An 18,512-nucleotide genomic window follows, 5' to 3' on the forward strand; every position below is an offset into this window, starting at 1 on the left:
GGTCTTTATGATCCGGAAGCAGAGGCAGACACTTACCCCCAGACTCGTGAACAATGTAGAGCGCAAACTCACTGGGGCCATTTTCCACCTGTACAGACAGGAACAGGAAGTCAGACCAGGGCTTTATGAGACAAGACAGGAAGGGATCCCCAGCAAGAACCACACTGCCAGCGCTGCATGCACAAGTCCCCAAGGATCCTCCCCTCTTTCTGCTTAAGATCCCTAGAGATGCCGCGTCGGTAGAGGAAACTTTTGCTAGACCTTCTAACCCAGGAACCACAGGCAGCTTCCCTGGCCTTTGCCAGCTTCTCCAACACGACAGCAAACTGCCAGCAACCGGGGGCAAGGCCGCTCATAGCCAGACTTACTCGGAACTTGTTCAGGAGCAGGGTGAGCACCTGCACGGTTGTCATGGTGCTGTTGACCCTCACGTTGGTCACGGACCCATAGGCAGGAGTAAACACCGAGGTCTGCAGAGGGAGGTGGGCCGTTCAGGGCAGGGCCAGAGGGACATGGAGCTGACATCACGCAGGGTCTGGGCACACTGTCAGCCCGATGGTCTGGGGTGACAGGTGACCCTGGGCTCTGGAAGCACCTGTGCCTGTCCAGCACAGGTCGCACACAGCTCCGCCCACATCTGGTGCCCTTGGGGAAGCCCTAGCAACTCCTGTCTTACAGAGGCCTGTGAGAAAGATGCCTCCGAAGCTATCAGGGCCAGTTCTCTGACCCTCAGAGCCAGTCCCATGGAAGTACTTCACAGGAGGTGTGGGGACCAGTCTCCTTCTCACTCTTTCTATGGCTCAAATTGCCAAGTGTCTGTTGATTCTAAGACCGAAAGCCCTGGAATCTGTCTGCTCCTCCCTGTTCTCCCAGCAGTAGAGGTCCTCAGTTTACACTGCATCAGCACCCCACCTCTCTCCCCTTCCAATCTCAGCGCTTTCCATCCATTCTCCACACTGCTGTCCCAAGAAACCACCTTTCAAAAACCTTGCAACTCAAAGTGTGTTCTGGACAAGCTGCATTAGCACAGAGTCTTGGCTCCCAGCCCCAGACTCTTGAATCAGAATCTGCATTTTGAGGAAACCACCAGATGATGCTCTCCATACAGTACAATTTGAGAAGGACTGTCTTCTGGCATAGTTCTAGCTAGAAGTATCTGAAGGCAGCCCACAGCCTCAACAATACCATTGCTTCCTCTTCTCGCTGCATATGTGATACATTGATTCTCTCCCCAGTGCCCTGTGGTCCAACCACACAAGCTCTTCACTGTTGTGGGGGTGGGGGGCGCATTATACTCCTGCAGATATCTTGCCTTTGCCTGTGAGACACCATATATATAGTCAACCAGGGCATCATCTGAGGCTTAATAAGTCCTCAATGAGCACTAGCCAGGTTATAGACCTGCTAAGCACTTCACCTAAAATCTTTGATTTAATCCTTCCAACAGCTTTTTGAAGTACCCTTTTAAGAAAGGACACAGAGTCTTGGAGAGGTCAAGTAGCTTGTCACGGACACCCATCTAGGAAGGGCAGAGCCATTGGAAACCCCATGCTTTATCCCCGTGGCACTGAGATCTCCCTGTGATTCTCACTTCCCTGAGGTGAGCTCTTCCTCACTTTCCAAAACTAAATTCAGATTTACACATTCCTCCTCTATGGTCCTAGCTCTACTTTCCCCAGGATATAACTGGGGCTCAGGAATATGAAGGACTTGCTCAGTGTCTCCAAATACCGGAGTCAGACTCAAACCCAGACCTGCCTCCTCCATAGTCACCATGCCAAATGACTCTGGGTTACACAGAAAGCCAGACTAGGCTTTCAGTCCCCAAGAAATATGGAGTAGAGGAGTCAGGCCTTTTCAAGGAGAAGAAAGGTCTTGTCAACAAGACATTATTGGTGTTTCTTCTGCCTGGAGCCTTTTCTCAAGATGATGCTGACCAGCTCCAAGTACGAACAAAGGCCGCATGGCTGCTTTGCCATCTCTAACCACAATGGTTTCTCTCTGGTAGAACACAGTTGAATCTAACAGCCCAGAACAAAGCAATGGGACAGGTACCAAGTTTTACTGAGTCTGAAAATCACATCAACACCACTGTGAATCAGAATAGTTTCGGAAAATGGTTGAGTGAAGTAATAGTGCACAGTTCTAAGAAATAAAAATCCAGAATAACAACCTCAGGAAGTCAATTCTAGGTATAATTTTTTTAACTTGTTGCCTGTGATTCAAGTACCTTGTTACCTGATTTCTCAGGACACTGATTCCGAGTGGACTGCCAAGTAAGAGGGAGAAGGAGCCCCTTACTCAGCCAGGAGATGGGAATCAGCTGTCCAACATGCCTAAGATACTAGTTCACGTCCTGGATGTTAAGTCAGTTTGCCTGGAAGAATGAACCCACCTTCTGGAGGTAAATCTGTTACTGGGAGAAAGAGCTGCTCTGACTGGATTATAGGCTAGTGGGTTGAGTGTCCAGCTGGCTGAGGAGCCCTTCTTGCCAGGGTGCCTCCCATGGATAAAAAGCTGTGACAAAAGTCCTCATTGTTCATTTCTGTTCATTCAAAAGGCTACAGAGTGCTCAGACATCTCTCTGGGGCATTTGCAATGACTACAGTAAGGTTGAATGTGCTTAGAGATGAGTGATTCCCTTAGAGGAGGGGGTAAATGCGCTGGAGATAAGCTCCACTATTTGTTACCTTGAGTCATGGATCAAAAGCTTCCTTTTTTAGGATCATAGAAATACGAAGAACCTAAGTTCATGCAAATATTCTTTTAAAATTTTTGAATAATTCCTCAAAATAATAATATACTTACTGAACACTTTACAGATTAAACCCCTTTGGAACAAGTTTTAAAGAATATCCAAGTCAGATCGTGGGTCCTTTGGCTAATCTAGACGATTCTTAATCTCTGCTTAACTTCAACCCTGCACCCTCTAGGGAAACTACTCTCAAATAGTCCTGGGTTTCCCTGCACTTAGCTAGGATCGCCTAGTGTCACCCACGAACATTCATTGCAAACCTAGCCCAGAGTGGAAGGCGGGGGGAAGGGTGTCCTCTTAGTAAGGCAAGGTCCCTTCTGCTTGCCTTGCTGAACTCTTCACCCTAAAGTCCAGGGTACTCCCCAGAGCACTTGAATGGCCCCTGGCAGGCCTAACCTGTGTAACTGTTCTTCAGGTCTGACCCTGAGAGCTGCCTTTGCCAGGCCCCCTCCCCCTCCCATGAGTCATCGCCTATCAAGATGGGCAGCTGCTTCAACTGGAAACCTCTGCTTCCATTTCCCAGTGCTGCAGGATGTGGCCCTGTTATAGGACACTCCATCCAGGGCCTCACCCAAATTGCCACTCCTGCATTTATAGAAACAATCAACTTCTCCTTTTACAGTTTGGTTTGTTTAGGGACTGAAGTCATCTGGGGAAGGAGATCTTTTCCTCAGGTCAGTACAATACATACTCGGACAAAAGGCTAAGTGCTGGGAACCAGGAGTAGTGCGGGTTCTCTGGGGTGCAGAAACACGTGCCCCTGGACCCACCTCAACCTAGGGCTTACTCTACCCAGGGAGAAGGCCAGCAGCACATCACGTTCCCATGAAACCATCTGTCGAGCTCGGGTGGAAACCTCAGAGAAAATTGCCTAATTAGACATAAACTTGGCATTACTTTCCAAAAATCCATGCAACTTGTGAAAATGGGTTGACAGTGAGTATGTGGTAAAAAAACAAAACAAAACAAAAAAAACAAACCCAACAACAGGCTTTGGGGTCACCAGCTGGAATGTGTTTTGTGGGGGTTTTTTGTTTGTTTGTTTGTTAGTTTGATGTGACTTTGGGCAAGCTATTTCTCCTCCTGAGCCCATTTATCGGTGAGGACGCAGATATGACACACCAGCACACAGGGCCATGGTGAGGGTGACCTCTGACAAGACTATGGTGGGGCCTGGCCTTCAGAAGGCCAAGAGCTGCACCCGTGCTTGGGGCCTCCTCCCTGTGGCCTCAACTTCAGGGCCCAGGGGAGATGCCAGGCTGGAACATCACCTTGTGGTTGTAAAAGTGCCCATTGATGGAGAAGCGATGTCGCCGGATCCTCTGGGCCTCGCCGGGTGCGCGGGCCCGGGGCCTCCTCTGGATCACACAAGCTGCGTCACTCTTGGTCCGCATCAGCTGAGGGGTCTCCTCGTCCTCCTCCAGGGGCTCTGTAGTGAGGAACAGGTGAGAAGGTCAGTCCGGGTCGGAGCAAAGGGGCCAGAGAACTGCCGTGCTGCAGCGGTCACGCAGTGCGTGGGGCTTGGTTCCCTGGAGCTTTGTGGTCACACCCCACTGCGGCAGAGGGTGATGTGAATGCTGTTTCTGTGACAGGACTTGGGTGACGCCCACTTCGCAGGCAGGAAAGGGGGCCCCCAGACAGGACCACCTGTGTCACAATGCCGTATGGCCACGGCCTGGGCCTCCGTCTCTGGGCGCCCTGGGCAGCTCTTCGGCAGCCCCATCCCTGTCCTCTGAGCCTCCACTGAGTGTGAGGGGAGGACATACAGAGGACAGATGAGCAGTCTGGACTCCAGAGTGTGAGGAAGATGCATCCTAGAGGCCCACAGGCCCCGGAGGGTGCCATGCTTGCTGTTGCTATTCTCTCCTTTCTAGAAAGCAGGGGACTCAGGCAAATTACGTCAAACAATGTCACCCCTGCGAGCTTCTGCCTCCTTTTTCTGTAAGTGGGGAGCTGAGGAGAATGCCTTGTACTGAGGAGGTATTTAGCAAGTGTTGCTCCTGAAGACAAATAAAGCCACTCTGCGCTCCTCCACATAGCTGGTCTTTCTTTTTTCTTTTTTTCTTTTTTCCTTTTTCTTTTTTAGAGAGGGGAAGAGAGAAAAAGGGGGGGGGGGGGCAGAAGGGGGGGGGGAGAGAAAGAATCCCAAGCAGGCTCCACATCCAGCATGGAGTCCAACTTGGGGCTTGATCTCACAACCCTGAGGATCATGACCTGAGCTGAAATCAAGCATTGGACACTTTAACCAACTGAGCCAGCCAGGCGCCCCAACACAAAGCTGTTCTTCAGAGATGGTGGTCATGAGCCAAGCCCCTTGCCCTGGCTGAGAGAGACGGGGTCCCAGGTAGCTTGAGGCCCACTTACCTGAGCTGTCTCTGGAACTCTTGGCCCTGGGTGCTGTCTGAGTCCTTGGCTCCTGGGCAGGGACCCTGCCATCCTGAAGAAGTGGCTCTTTTCTGAAAAGACAGTCAAGGTGCTCAAAGAGCTGCTGACAGAAAAAAGTAGCTCAAGTCACAGAGAAGAGGCTGGTGGCCTCTGAGGACGGGACGCAGGCAAGAAGCAGGGCCGGCCGAGGTAAGGCTCTACTTCACACCGAGTTAATGTAAAACACTGAAAGAAAAGCGAAGGATTGCCAGGGTGTCTGCCGGAAGGAGAGGGAGTGTGCCCTGCAGACCTGAGTGGCATTGTCCCTGCTGCACAGACACACGGACACACGCCGTGTGCCCATGCACTCCTGGGCACCAGGCTGAGGGAGGCAGTGTGTGCGGCCAGGTGCTGAGCAGGCTCTCCGGGCTTCCGTCAGGCCTGATGGAGAGTCAGGCAGCGGCAACCTCGAGGGGCCCGCCTCTGGGCCTCTGGGCCAGGCGGAGTCCAAGCCAGGGAAGCTGGTGCCGGGCCGGAGAAGAGGATGTGTGTGATGGGAAGTAGCCCAGAGCAGGAGGGAGCCAGGGAGGGGCAGGCGAAGAGCTGAACCCAGGCTGGGAGGCCCCTGAGGGTCCTGCTGTCTGACCGCTCCTGTGGTTGCTCCCCCCCCCGGGGAGTGGGACCTTGAGTCCCACTCGTCGCCTTTCTACGAAGCCCATCCAAATGTTATACTCTAAGTCTGTATGGGATGCACGGGGGGTGTCAAGGTGCCCTAAGTGCCCTCAGAACAGCAACTTTGCTTGAATTTTTGAAGGGAAAAGGTTTCGCATTTTCGCCTCTTGGAAGGATTCATTACGTGCAGAAGCGATCAAAACTCAGCAGCTCGCTGCCCTTTATTGGGGGCGGGGGAGGCGCTGGGAGGAGGCAGATGTTCATTAAGCGGTAAGGCAGGAAACGGTTTCATCACGATTAAAACATATTTCTGATATTAAAATAAAGCTGATATTAAGCTCTAATAAATTTTTAAAAACAAATTCTGATATTAAAATGAAAGTAGAGCAGTAGGAGGTTAAATTTGTGTGAATTTTTAAGGTAGAACAGGAGATGCCAAGAAATGTTTGTTTTGCCCAGGATGTTGGGAGCCCCCCCGGCCACAGCTCCTTTCCTTGCAGGTAAGGCAGCTCCTGTGAACGTATGAGAAACACAACTGGTGTTGGGAGTCTGGAAAATTCTCCAAGAGTGAGATGATTCGGCCATCATCTGGAAAGACCACTGTTGGCAGGTGAGGCCACGGGCTCAGGCAGTCATGGGGTGACAAGGATAGGGCAGGCTTGTGCTGTCATGTGCCCTGTTCGGGAGCAGGGCTGACACCCTCGACATCCCGAACAGTAAGCACGAGTTCAACAGGTGTCAAGGAGGGCACCTGGCCCTGCCTCAGCCAGCCCAGCACTCACAGGGGGCAGCCGGGCTGTCCGGGTGTCCAGGAGGCTGAGGAGAGGTGCACTCGCTCCCTGTCGTCCTGTATCTGGAGCCGGATAGGCCGCCTCAGTCCCCAGGCAATGTTGAGAAGTCCCTCGATGACCAAAGCGCCTTCTTCCTGTGGGGAACTCACATAGGCTAGCCTCTTTCCCCAGAGCAGCCCTCCTCAGGGGTCACTGCCCACCACCCCCCCGCGTCCCCCTTAAGGCCCAGTCCCTCCCCAGGGGACTCCCCTGAACACTCTTGCCCCAAACACACCTCTCCTCCTTGGGGTCCTGTCCTCCCCTGGGGGAAGGCACATGAGCCTCTATGTGCTCCAAGGCGTGAGGCCATGGGGCTGACCAGAGGAAGCCTGAGGCGTGCCCTTCCACCGCTCAGTTCACATCTGGTCAGGGGCATGGCCTGGGACGGAGCAGCTGAGTCAGGCGTCCCACAGGAACCCAGCTGCTCTCCAGCAAGCACGTCCACACGGGTGAGGAAACGTTCCAGAGAAGGAGGCCACATTGACACTGGTGCCAGGTAGGGATGACTTCCCGCACCTGGGGAGGGGGCCCCACAGTCACCAGGGCCCGCTGCGAGTGTGCTGAGGGCACTGGATTCCATGCCCATCAGAGCAGGGGTGGCTACTCCTTGGAGCTGTGTCTCAGCCCCAACCCTTCTCCCCACACTGCTCCTGATTGCCACAGGAACCACTCGAGTGGCCTGGGCCCACCCCGATTTCTAAGCTGCCTTCTTTCCTGAGGGCCAGTCTTGCTTTTCTCACCCACCTGCACGTTACCAGCCTCCACATTCCACTACTGGCATGAACACTCAGAATAGCTACAACAGCTCTCGTTCTGTGCCCCCAACCAGCCTTGATCTCCCAAGGTCTGCAGGTGCCACAGCTACCACCCTCCTGCCAAGCCCTGAGGTCCCAATTGACAGAACTCTCCAGGGGCACCCTCAGCCAGTTTCCCCTCCCACCCCTCCAGTCTTTGATTCTGTTTCTGACCTCTTCCAGGCTCTTATGTATGCGTGACCACAGCCAGGCTCTCTGCGCCCAGCCGAATTGCCCCACGCATGTGCCTGGCCACGCTGCTCTCAGAACATCTTCTCAGCCCCACTTTCCCCAGATCCTTCCAGCTACCTGCTCCTAAGCTGCTTTGATACTAGCCTTTTGGCAATGAACGTTAAACATCATTCTCCCGTTGTTATGTGTATGTGTGTGTGTGTATATATATATATAAATATATTTTGAGCACTGGGTGTTATACTCCCATTGCTATCTTGAGCACCACCTTAGATTTACAAATTGCATTTCTTTCTCCTTATAGGCTTTGAAAGCCTTGTGAGAATAAGGGACCTTGTGGAAACGTCTTTGTATCCCCAGAAGGGCTTACAGAGGTATCCTTTAGCACTGGTATCATGGTAAGTTAGTAATCGCTTAAAACACCCTGCTATCCACAGAGAAAATAGTTCCACTCTGTTCAAGGTTATCAAAAATACACATAGCTTTCTGGAATGACCTTGCACTGTTTGTTAAAAAAGAAAATGACAACAATAAAAGTAGAGCACTTCTTGATGACCACTGAAGTTACACAGCCACAGACATGTAACTAACGCTCCCTACAAAGTTAAGACTGGATTGATTCCCTGGAGTTAAAGGGCAGTAAGAAACCCCAAAGTGGGGTTTGGTTCTCTGTTTTCTGTCTTGGCCTCAGATGCCTCTGTCAGAGGTCAACATGCGGGGCGTCTGGGTGGCTTCTGCAGAGCAGAAGGAGCTCCAGGCTCCAGGGGGGCCCTCGCCGTACAGGTGGGGAAGGGCATGCAGGCCGGGGCAGGACTTGAATCTGGGTCCCACAGCCTCACATTTCCATTAAGTCGGGAAGCCATTCTGGGCCCTCTGATTCTGAGTCCCAGTGAACACGTCCCTCCTCACTGGAGGCCCCTGCCTCTCCCCGGGCTGAGCTGGCAGGAGCGGGGGCAGCCCCTCCCCTGCCCCGGAGGGTAAACAACCCCGGAGCCTCCCACGGCTCCGGCTGGCTCCGGGCTGGCGGCCGGCCCAAGCCCGCCCGCCACGTTGTTTTCCCTCCGAGAGCCTTCCTGGGCACTGCTATTTTTGGCCCGCGTGACAGTGACTGATGGCGGGCGGGGAAGTATAAAAGCAGCTGCCGGGCCTCGGGGTCCACCAGACAGCTCGGGGAGGCTTGCATGCCGGGCAGCAGCCCCACCGTCACGCTCCCCGTCCATCTCCTGGCCCCGCCAACGCTGGACGCGGGGCTCTGACTAAGGGGCCCCCAACTCTTGGCCCCGAACTCCCTGGGCCTTCCCAAGGACTGTCCTTGCTCACCCGGCAGCCCTGTGATGCCCGGGTTCCCTCAGCTACAGGTAAGGGAGAGCAACTTCCCTCTGGTTAGAGATGCGACAGAAAGGTTTTGTTTATCTTTGAGGACGAACAGGGCCTCACTGCGGGTTAGAGACCAGGGCATGCAGTCGATGGCAGGGATAGTAGCCTCCGAGGGCGTCGCATTCGTAGAGGGATTTCATTCCATGCGTTTCTTACAACACCCTTTCCAGCAGGGTACTTATAACCCTGTTTTATGGACGGGTCAGGGGAGGCTTGGAGAGGTGACCTCGCCAACGGTCCCCAGGCCAGGAAGCGGCAGAGGCTGGTTTTACACCCAGGTTCCCTCTGACTCCAGCCCATTAGGCCGGGTTGTCTGATTTGTGCAGGTTCTTCAACAACAGTAAGGATAGATTCTTAAGCACGAGGCTTTCAGCGTTAGCAGGAAGGAAGAGTCCGGGAGTCCGAGCCCGGGCTTGGGTCTGCAGACTTCACTCCACTCTCAGGCCCGTGAATCCCCCGGGCAGCCTCAGCTGAGAGAGGGGACACAGAGGGGTGACAGAACGGCAGACCCTCAACCCCGGTCCTCTGTCGATCAACAGGTCTCCGCCCCGCCTCGCCCACGGCCATGAGGTCCCGGCTACTGCTTCCCGTGGCCCACCTGCCCACAATTCAGGAGACCCTGGAGGAGATGCTGCCCGGGGGGCCCGGGCAGGAGCCCCCGGCCTCCCCCAGCCTGGATGACTACGTGAAGTCCATTTGTCAGCTGGCACATCCCACCTCAGTGCTGGATGTGGCCACAGCCAGGGCCCAGCCCAGCAGAAGCCCCCGGCCAGCCCGGACCTTCCAGAAGAGCTGCCCTACTGAGTCCCTACGGGACATTACTACCTGCTTCAGTGGTCAGCAACGGGCACCGCCTGGGGACGGCACTACCGACCCCCTGGACTGGCTCTTCGGGGAGTCCCAGGAAAAGCGGCCGAGTAGGAGGGACCCGCCAAGGCGGACTGGCTTCTCTGCTGACTCCTGGGGTCTACACAGACAGATGGACAGTGGCAAGGCCCGAGGGACCCCCAGAGGGAGACTCTGGGATGCCAGGGTGCAAGGGCACTCTCTGGTGAGACCCTCAAGGGACTGGCACCAGGGCTCCGGGGCTTCCAGGCAACTCGGTGGGGCCGCGGCCTCCCCCCCAGCTCCCCGCCCCAGCAGCATCCTCAGAACTCTCTATTTGCACCTCCCAGTGATCCATGAACTCTAACCCCTCCCCAATAAAGCCTTCTGTACAGAGTACGCTGGTCTGTGTCACCTCCTCCCCCTCCTCCCCTGGGGTGGGGACTGTCCCTGGCAGGTCTCCAAGAGGGAAACACCTTTCTGCAGGGGCTGCCTGCCTGGGCATTTCATAGCGAGGCACACCCCCCCCCACCCCGAAGAGTGAGAACAGCCTTTCTGGCCTCATGTGGTGTTACTGATCCTGCTTGCACTGTTCCACACTGCTCCTCGCTGGCTGAGCGCCTTGGGCAAGTTACTTAACATTTCTGTTTGTTGGTTTTCTCGTGGGTAAAATGGGGGTAATTAAAGGGACCTGCTTTCTAGGCTGTTCTGATGAGTAAATGCTCACATTCATCATGGGGCGCATGTTACAAGCCCGCACGCAGGCTTATACCCATGTCTATGTGACTGCTTCACAGGCAAGGATGTGAGGTCGGTGGCGGGTACGAAGCGAAGCTCTCAGCCACACAGGGATTTCAGAGTGAGGCCTGCGCTCTCCCAGGTCAGCCTCCTGGCCCCACCCCCAGAGCCCGGGCTCCATGCAGCACAAGAGGAAATATACGGTTTCCCCAAATGTACCTGCTGGGTGTCGGACGGGGGGATCCTGTCACTAGATCACCTGGGGTATCTCCGTGGCTCCAGCTCACAAGTCCTGTTGTGTCATTGGGAGGGTTTTGCCTGTGCTGAGGGCCAGGACAGACCCCAGACCAGCTCCGCAGGCAGGGTGCCAAACCACAGGGACAGGTGGCCCTGTCCCTACTCCCTCCACCCAGGGGGCTTCTCGGCTCTGGGGCAAAGTGCAGGCTATTGGTCAGCTGCCCTGCTCTCAGGCAAGTCCAGTGGCCAGGGCCTCCATCCCCAGGTCCTAAGGTCTGGGCCAGCCCTGGCTCCTCCAAGCCCAGCTCCGGAGAAGCCATCTGACAGGGAGGGAGATGGAGGTGAGGAATAGGGGCGAGGGAGAGGCGGGTGAGGCATCGGAGAACTCAGAAGAATCAGGCCTGAGGACCCATCACCCTGTTCCCTCGGGCCAGGTCAGAGCTGGCCGGCCCTGGCCAGGGTGGAACAGACAGCGGGGAGAGGAGGACTGAGCTGGGTCCACAGCCAAGCTCACAGCCGGCTTCGGTCTCCTCCATCTCCTTGCTCTGAGGGCTACCCAACTATTTTCTTCCTTTCTTCTTCCTTTCCTTTATTTTTTTCTATTTTAAAACTGTTTTGCATTTAAAAAAAATGTTTATTGGCCCCCTTTTATGTGTGTTTTGTAGGAAGGCAGAACATAAGCCATACATTTAAAAGTGTCAGACAAGTAATTTACTCAGTCTCCTTATCTGTAAAATGGAGACAGCACCCCTGCCCTTCACAGCCTGCAGGGTTTGAGGAACGGGGCACATGCCCTTGGAGATGGAGTAGAAATGCCGCAGAGGAGTGCCTGCATCCATCACAACCCGCTGTGTCCCTGGCCTGCTCAAACCTGCCCATCCCTCACCTTTGCTGGCAAATAAGTGCGGGGTGGCCTTTCGCCAGAACACCCTTAGGAAGCGGCGGGGAGGGCTGACCTGGGAGGGGGTGCTGGCCGGTGACTGGGCTGGGCTTGCCTCACTGTACCCCTCTGCGAAGCTGTGTGAAATCAGGTCAGAAGGAGGCAACTAAGATGAAGTTGGCCAATCCCCCCCACCCCCTGCAAGCTCAAAAGCCACACGGCTGCATTTGGGAGGTCAGACAGGGCTCTGGGTTCCTCAGCTCATCTCCCCTGATGTGAAAGAAGCTAATGGGACCTTCAGGAAATGCCAAAAAAAAAAGAATAAAGGGCAGGGGGAAGGGGCTTCTGGCATTATTCCAAGCTTCCCACGGGACAGAACAGCCTAGCAGAAAGTCCCCATGATGGGGGTCCTATAGAGCAGTCTCCTCCTCACTCGCCCCTGGAGTAGGGAAAGGATGCAGTGTCCTGACCAGGCGGCAGCCTGGGAAGCACTTGGGAGCTCTCAAGGGAACATGTCCACGGCCGAGTACACCCGGGTGCCAGTGGTCTGTCAACTGCCCGTCATCCTGCCTCCAGGGGAGGATGGGGAATCACTATAAGAAGGAAGGGGATCCTGACTTTCTCCACCCTGGGAGAGGCAGAGACCCTGAGTGAGGGGATGCTCGTTCCCTTTCTTACTCTGCGCAGGAGCCCGGGACCAAGGATGGGGACTGGGTGTGATGTGCGCTCACGGCCACCAGGGGGAGCACGAGAGGCCAGCTCCCCTAGCTGGCCATGCGCTGGTGCACAACAGGAGGGTCCTACTCATCACAGGGACGTATTTACCCACCGGTATTTCTGGGTGGTCGGTTTTTCCTTCGAGCAACCAAACAGCCCGGTTAAAATGATTTGCTATCGGGCGCCTGGGTGGCTCAGTTGGTTAAGCGACTGCCTTTGGCTCAGGTCATGATCCTGGAGTCCCGGGATCGAGTCTTGCATCTGGCTCCCTGCTCAGCAGGGAGTCTGCTTCTCCCTCTGACCCTCTTCTCTCTCGTGCTTTCTCTCTCTCTCTCAAATAAATAAATAAAATCTTTTTAAAAAAATGATTTGCTATCTTCAAAAGGCACAGATTGCTCCAGGTTGCTCGTGCTCTCCTTTGTAATATAAGCACAAGGCAGAGTTTCCGACAGAGGAGGCTAGTGCCTGGGCCTCCTCCGATAGAGGAAGCTAGTATGGGAAATCCCTCGCCCTTTGGGAGCTGGGGGAGAATTCGTGGGGAAACACTTGCCCCAGGGCATGGCCCTGCTCCCTGACACACTTCATCGTCCCACGTTCTGTGGATCCCGGAAAGGACCGTGGAGGAGGAGGTGTCCCCAAACTGCAGCAGTCAGGCCACCGTCGCTTGGGGGGAGGCCTAGTGACAGTAGGGAGCGGAGTCTCTTCTGGAGCCCCACATGGCTCTGCGAGGGCACAGCCGGTGCTGAGCCCCTCCGCAGCTGGACGGCTCCTTAGCTCGGTGACTGGAGGTGACAAACAGCTCCCTGCGTCTCTGAGGCTGGTCAAAGCTTAATGCTGGTAATGGGTCACTGTCTTACAAACTTCTGTGCTCGGGCCTTGGAGCCATGCTGGCATCTTCCACTTACTGCAGTGTTACCTTGCAGGAGAGACTTAAACTCTGAAAGCCTCAATCTCTTTGCCCGGAATATGGCCATTCCCATGTCACACAGCTCTTGTATTACAGTGAAGAACAGAGGGGTGAAGTGCCTTGTGCCTGGTGCCTGTCTGTCCTGCCCTCAGGGCCCGCAGTGCCTGATGAGAGGCTGGCCTGGGGTTGACCCTGCGGCAGGTGCCTGAACTGCGAGTCCCCGAGGCCCCGGAGGTCCCGGGTCTGCGTTCTGAGAAACCACAGAGGCCTGAACACAGGGTGGTGGGTGGGTCACGGAGGCACTCGGTGTCCAGGAATCAGTCATGTATTTCAGCATCAGAACTCTGTGCTGCCCAGGCCTACAGTGCCTTTGTGGTGGCGGTCACCCCCACCCCCCGCCGAAGACGCATACTCCCTCAGGCTGGTGCCCCTTGGCTGTTAAGGCTGAGGAAGTTTCCTGAAAGGTACTTTCTGGCTCCAGGGAGATCAAGTCAGATCCTTATCCCTCTTTAAGGTTAGGAAGAGGAAAACCCCCGTCTGTGGGGTGTTAACTTCTTACCACAGGGGCTGTCAGGAACACCTCTTCCCCTTTTTGGGGTCTCTCACTTTTCCACCTGGACTCTCCTGTCACACACAAACACAGGGCATAGGTTTGGGGCTTCCCGGCCCTACTCCCCACACGACTGTTCCAACAGAGGGGATTATCTTGGGGAATCCCAAGGGCCAAGGCCAAGCTCTTAGAGTAGCAATTCTCAAACTGGACCTTCATCGCAGTACCCTGGAGGGCTTGTTAAAACACAGATGGGAACAGAAGGAGTTTCTGATTCAGCAGGCCTGGGGGCAGGAGGGCGACAAGAATTTGCATTTCTCACCAGTCCCAGGTGACCTTGAGGCTGCCGGTGCACAGAGCCCAGGTTGAGAGCTGCCAAGTCTTCGATCAATCACCGAACGGCCCAGGGCTGAGGAACAGGGCCCAGCCAGAAGACCCCAGCGCACGCCTCCAGCACAACAACTGAGGTGGGTCCAACTCCGCACTTAGCATAGATCAAAACTGTCCAGTGCTCGGGACGCATCTCAGCTTGCCCTGGGACTGTGCCTGCTGGTTAGTCACCCAACACCTATGTTGGGTTGGCGCGCTGTGCCTGGCCCAGTGCCCGAAACCAGCCAGGCACTCAGGTAAGAAAAGAAGCAGCAAAACCAGAGATAGCAGGGGGGTGGTGTCAGAGCCCGGGGGGGCAACAGTGAGGAGCAGGGCTGCGGCGGGCTGGTGAGACAGGTGTCAGCTGCTCTGCAGAATGAAGAGCGGGGCCAGGCCGAGGGGGAGGGGACCGAGGCCCTGTGTGGGCTGAGCGGGCCCAGGGGAGGTGGCATGGGAGACGTGTGCCCTCCCAGGCCCCGTGCTGCCTGGACCACGAACCAGCAGCTTCCCTCCCACCCAGGCTCCCGAGCCTCGTGACAATAGCCAGGCCTGGGCTGTGTTGTGCCCACGGATGTGTTTTGTTTAGCCAGCATGGTGTTTTGATGTTTGCGAAATTCCACATGAAATTCCAGGTATCTAACTTCTTTTTGAAAAATTAGGAAGAGTCTGGCTGTCTGGAGCCCACGTTCCTGCACAGCAGCGTCTGCAGGCGGGACGGTGCTCTCTGGCGTCCTCCACTCCCCAAGCCTGGCCTGCCTCTCCCATTCTGAGCTGCCTGGCCCCGCGAGCATCCTTTGGGGAGCTCTCCTCCATTTCAAAGCTTTCCTCTGATGTTTATTCTGACTGACAAACCCGGAGACTGCTTTCACTTTTCGATTGCCCTGTGACCTTGGGCAAACCAGAGCCCCCTGTCGAGTTCCTTATTTGTGCTGTGGGATGGGCAGAGAAGGGACTGGGCTGTGCAGTCTCGAAGGTTTCAAATTCCAGTGTCCTGGCGGTTCATCCCGGCAAAAGTCCCAGGTGGAAGGAGAAGACCCACAGGCGATTATTTCTACCTGCTCTGAACTCTTGCTGGCTGTGGCGGGGGGTGGGGGGGAATGCTCTGACCCTCAGCACCCCTTACAGGACCTCCAAGGAGATGGCCTGGCTGCTGGTAACCTGGTCTCTAACTCAGAAAATGGGCAACCTCATAATTCATTATCCAAACCGGGACACTTCTGAGAGTGAAGAGAATGGTCTTAATAATGGCCCTGGAGTAACAGGTATAAACCAGGACTGTCTTCAGCAAACCAGGAGAGATGGTGGCCTATGAATAAAGAAGAGAAACGGGCCTTACCTCTCGGTGTCTCAGCTGAAAGCTTCTGCCCTCATGGTAGCAGTTGTAAGTTTTTAGCAAGCTTAAGAGCTCCGACCTAAAAAGGTAAAGACACACATCATAATCTTGGGGCATGGCAGGGCTTTGGGACATGATGACAGATGCCTTGCCAGCCACACACACTCAGTTTAGAGACTAGACCCTGCCATCAGACACACGCCTTTCAGTCCTCTAGAGGTTTCACATGTCAGCCCTTGTGGAAGGTGTAGGATTGGGAAGAGAGCGAAGAGAAACTCGAAGACGGCCCACGGAACTGTACACATTGTGTGTGCACACTTTCACTATCACAGATCAGAGGTCCTGACCATCTCCCTGTGCTTTACTTCTGAGTCACTTCCTCAATAAATCCCCTGAGGTTGGATTATTAGCATTTTCAAGACCCTTGCTTTTCTTCCCCATATTACTTCCTCTAAGGGCCTGGTGCGGCTGCTGTGGGGGCGCCGTGAGGGGTGCCTGCTTCTTCCTCGTCCCGCCTTTATGGGGGTGTGATCAAGAGACGAAGTTGACAGCTGTGAGAGAAGATCCTGAAAGTCCGTGCCCAAAATGTCTTCTCCCCGGAACAAAGGGAGGCGTGGCAGAGAGAAGAGAGTCCCCGCACCCCAGCGGGGCTCTGCAGGGGCATGCAGTCCCGTACATAAGAAACGCGAGCCACACATGTAATTTTAAATCCTCTAGTAGTCATATTACAAAGAAAAAAAAAAAAAAACCAGGGGAAATTAGTTTTCATAATACATTTTGTTTTATCGCACAATGTTATCTAAAATTTTATCATGTCCACATGGAATCAATATAAAAACTACTAATGAGATCTTGTTCATTATTTTATTTTGTAATGAGTGTTTGCTACTTGTCTTTTATAGTCACTACTCCTCTCCAGCTGTAAGTCATGCGCTTGGCAGCCACCGCAGCTCATAGCTCCCCTACCGGACAGTCCTGCTCTAGAATCTCTTCAGGCAGTGCCTTCCCTGACACTAGAGCCCCCAGGGTATGGACGAGCAACACCTGCTGCTGGTGCTCGAGTGTGCTTCCCGATGGGGGGGTGATGGTACCTGACAGGGGAAGTGAGGCACTTGTGATTCAGTGAATGTGATGCCATTAACACAGCAAGAGTCAAGGCTGCACATTCACCGTGACTGTAAGTGTGTAAATGCTGAACATAAACTTGGTAGGACACCTATACATGAAATCAATCATGTTATGGTTATGATTATGACGTTTCCCAAAGTTGTATTTAATATGATTCTCATTATAAAATTTATTTATTTATTTATATTTATTTATTTATTTATTTATTTATTTATTTGACAGAGAGAGAGAGAAACAGCGAGAGAGGGAACACAAGCAGGGGGAGTGCGAGAGGGAGAAGCAGGCTTCCCGCCGAGCAGGGAGCCCGATGTGGGACTTGATCCCAGGACCCTGGGATCATGACCTGAGCCGAAGGCAGACGCGTAATGACTGAGCCACCCAGGCGCCCTCATTATAAAATTTAAACCAGGAAAATGATGGTGTGGACAGCACTGTGCATGGAGTGCTGTTTGTTTTCTCAGGTCTTTGAGAGGGGGACCCAGAAAGGAGGTCAGTGAAAGCTAGAAGGCTGGCTGTGCTTCAACATGGCAGATAGGAGCTGCCCAAATTTAGAAAAGATTTGGACTCCAGGACTCAAAAAGCAAGATAACATAAAAAATACACTTTTCTTTAGTTGAGAAATAAATTTGAAAAACTATTCTAAACATTTTTTATGGTAAGACAGATAGTAAATAAAATTAAAAATAAGCAGAGCTAAAAATTATTATGTCAATAAAATGCACTTTTTTCAGTAAAAACTCCAAACCTATTTTGAGTTTTTTTTTCTTTTTCCCCCCTGAACTGTTGAACATGATAAGAATGTTAGAATTGCTCTAGTTTTTGAATCAATTAAATGCCATCTGTGCAGAGTCACGGCATACATTGCCATGCTTTCCTGCCTTTGTGGGCCTGAGGAGGCAGGGGTCAAACCCACACCCCAAAGAGATCCTTGATCTCCAAGGAGACAGGCTTCGAAAAGTGCCCCCATCACTGTCCCTGGAGCAGGCACATCATTAGCTCTATGAAAGGTGCCCAGACTCCCGCCACCCAAAGTCTGTCCATGGCAAGGAGTGGCCACAAGAAGATCCCCTCCCTGTACGCAAAGCCTTACTTCAGGATGGACTTGCTGTCGCTGATGGGGACGTGAGAACTGGGCGGACAGTCTTCCTTCATCTTCCCCTCTCGTCTACAGACTCGGAAGTTACCTTCTGGGAAGAGGAGGAAGGACAGACAGACAGGTGAGCCTGGAGAAGCGCTGGCCAGTGCGGTGTCCAGAGCCCTGGTGTGCCAGCCTGTGTCTTCAGGCTCACCCCCCACCTCCCATCCCGCCCACGCCCCTCCTCCCTCCACTCCTTGGCACAGGGCGGCCACAGCTGAAGGATCAGGCTCAGAGGACTTAATGGGGCCCCACACCTACCCGGGGCAGCCAAGCTCCCTTGGCAGGTGGGGGGCAAGGTCAGAACTACGGGGCTAGCTGGCACCCAGTACCAGCCCTATCAGCCCCCCTCCCAGAATCTCTCCATAATCCCTAAGGATCTGGATCAGTCTCATAAATGTTTCAGACCATAGGCTCTCTTCCCTCAGCTGGGACACCCTGAGGGATGGTTTCTGCCTATATTGTTCCTCCAAACCCCACAGCACCCTGGGCCTTTCTCCTCCTTTCCTGCCGAGCCCAGGCTGGTGGCCCCATCACTGCCTTTGGAATCAGCACACCTGGGCCAGCTCTCCTGGTGATGGGTTACTCGGTACTGTGGTCACCACATTCGGGAGACCATGTTGAGCATTTTCTATGAATTATCTTATTTACTCCTTACAACAATAGTATGAGGTAAGTATTATCCTATTCCCATTTTATGGATGAGAAA

General features: G+C 54.0%; 2 protein-coding genes across 8 annotated transcripts in view; one reads left to right on the forward strand and one right to left on the reverse strand.

Annotated features, from left to right (window-relative positions):
* RASSF4 (Ras association domain family member 4) overlaps positions 1-18,512 on the reverse strand; it is a 31,775-nt gene that overhangs the window by 4,495 nt on the left and 8,768 nt on the right. For 2 of the 7 annotated variants that reach the window (XM_027589703.2, XM_035724200.1), the window contains 7 exons: positions 17,759-17,855; positions 15,544-15,619; positions 6,574-6,716; positions 5,120-5,211; positions 4,027-4,184; positions 369-470; positions 37-88 (listed from right to left, as the gene is read on the reverse strand). In XM_027589703.2, coding sequence (XP_027445504.1) covers positions 37-88; positions 369-470; positions 4,027-4,184; positions 5,120-5,211; positions 6,574-6,716; positions 15,544-15,619; positions 17,759-17,820 — 685 coding nt within the window. In that variant the 5' untranslated portion in view covers positions 17,821-17,855. Of the gene's footprint in view, positions 1-36; positions 89-368; positions 471-4,026; positions 4,185-5,119; positions 5,212-6,573; positions 6,717-6,856; positions 7,113-15,543; positions 15,620-17,758; positions 17,856-18,512 lie in introns of those variants that run through there. The other 5 variants (XM_027589655.2, XM_027589662.2, XM_035724199.1 and 2 more) reach the window with 4 other exon arrangements.
* On the forward strand, positions 8,750-10,206 carry DEPP1 (DEPP1 autophagy regulator). Its single transcript, XM_027589848.2, has 2 exons — positions 8,750-8,965; positions 9,524-10,206. Exon 2 carries the CDS (start codon positions 9,550-9,552, stop codon positions 10,174-10,176), a length of 627 nt encoding a protein of 208 aa, XP_027445649.1. The 5' UTR covers positions 8,750-8,965; positions 9,524-9,549; the 3' UTR covers positions 10,177-10,206.

The sequence above is a fragment of the Zalophus californianus genome, chromosome 15 (genome assembly GCF_009762305.2).
Source record: "Zalophus californianus isolate mZalCal1 chromosome 15, mZalCal1.pri.v2, whole genome shotgun sequence".
Classification (NCBI taxonomy): Eukaryota; Metazoa; Chordata; class Mammalia; order Carnivora; family Otariidae; genus Zalophus; species Zalophus californianus.

Coding starts and splice junctions, on each gene's coding strand:
- DEPP1 (XM_027589848.2), top strand. CDS start 9,550: ATGAGGTCCCGGCTACTGCTTCCCGTGGCCCACCTGCCCACAATTCAG.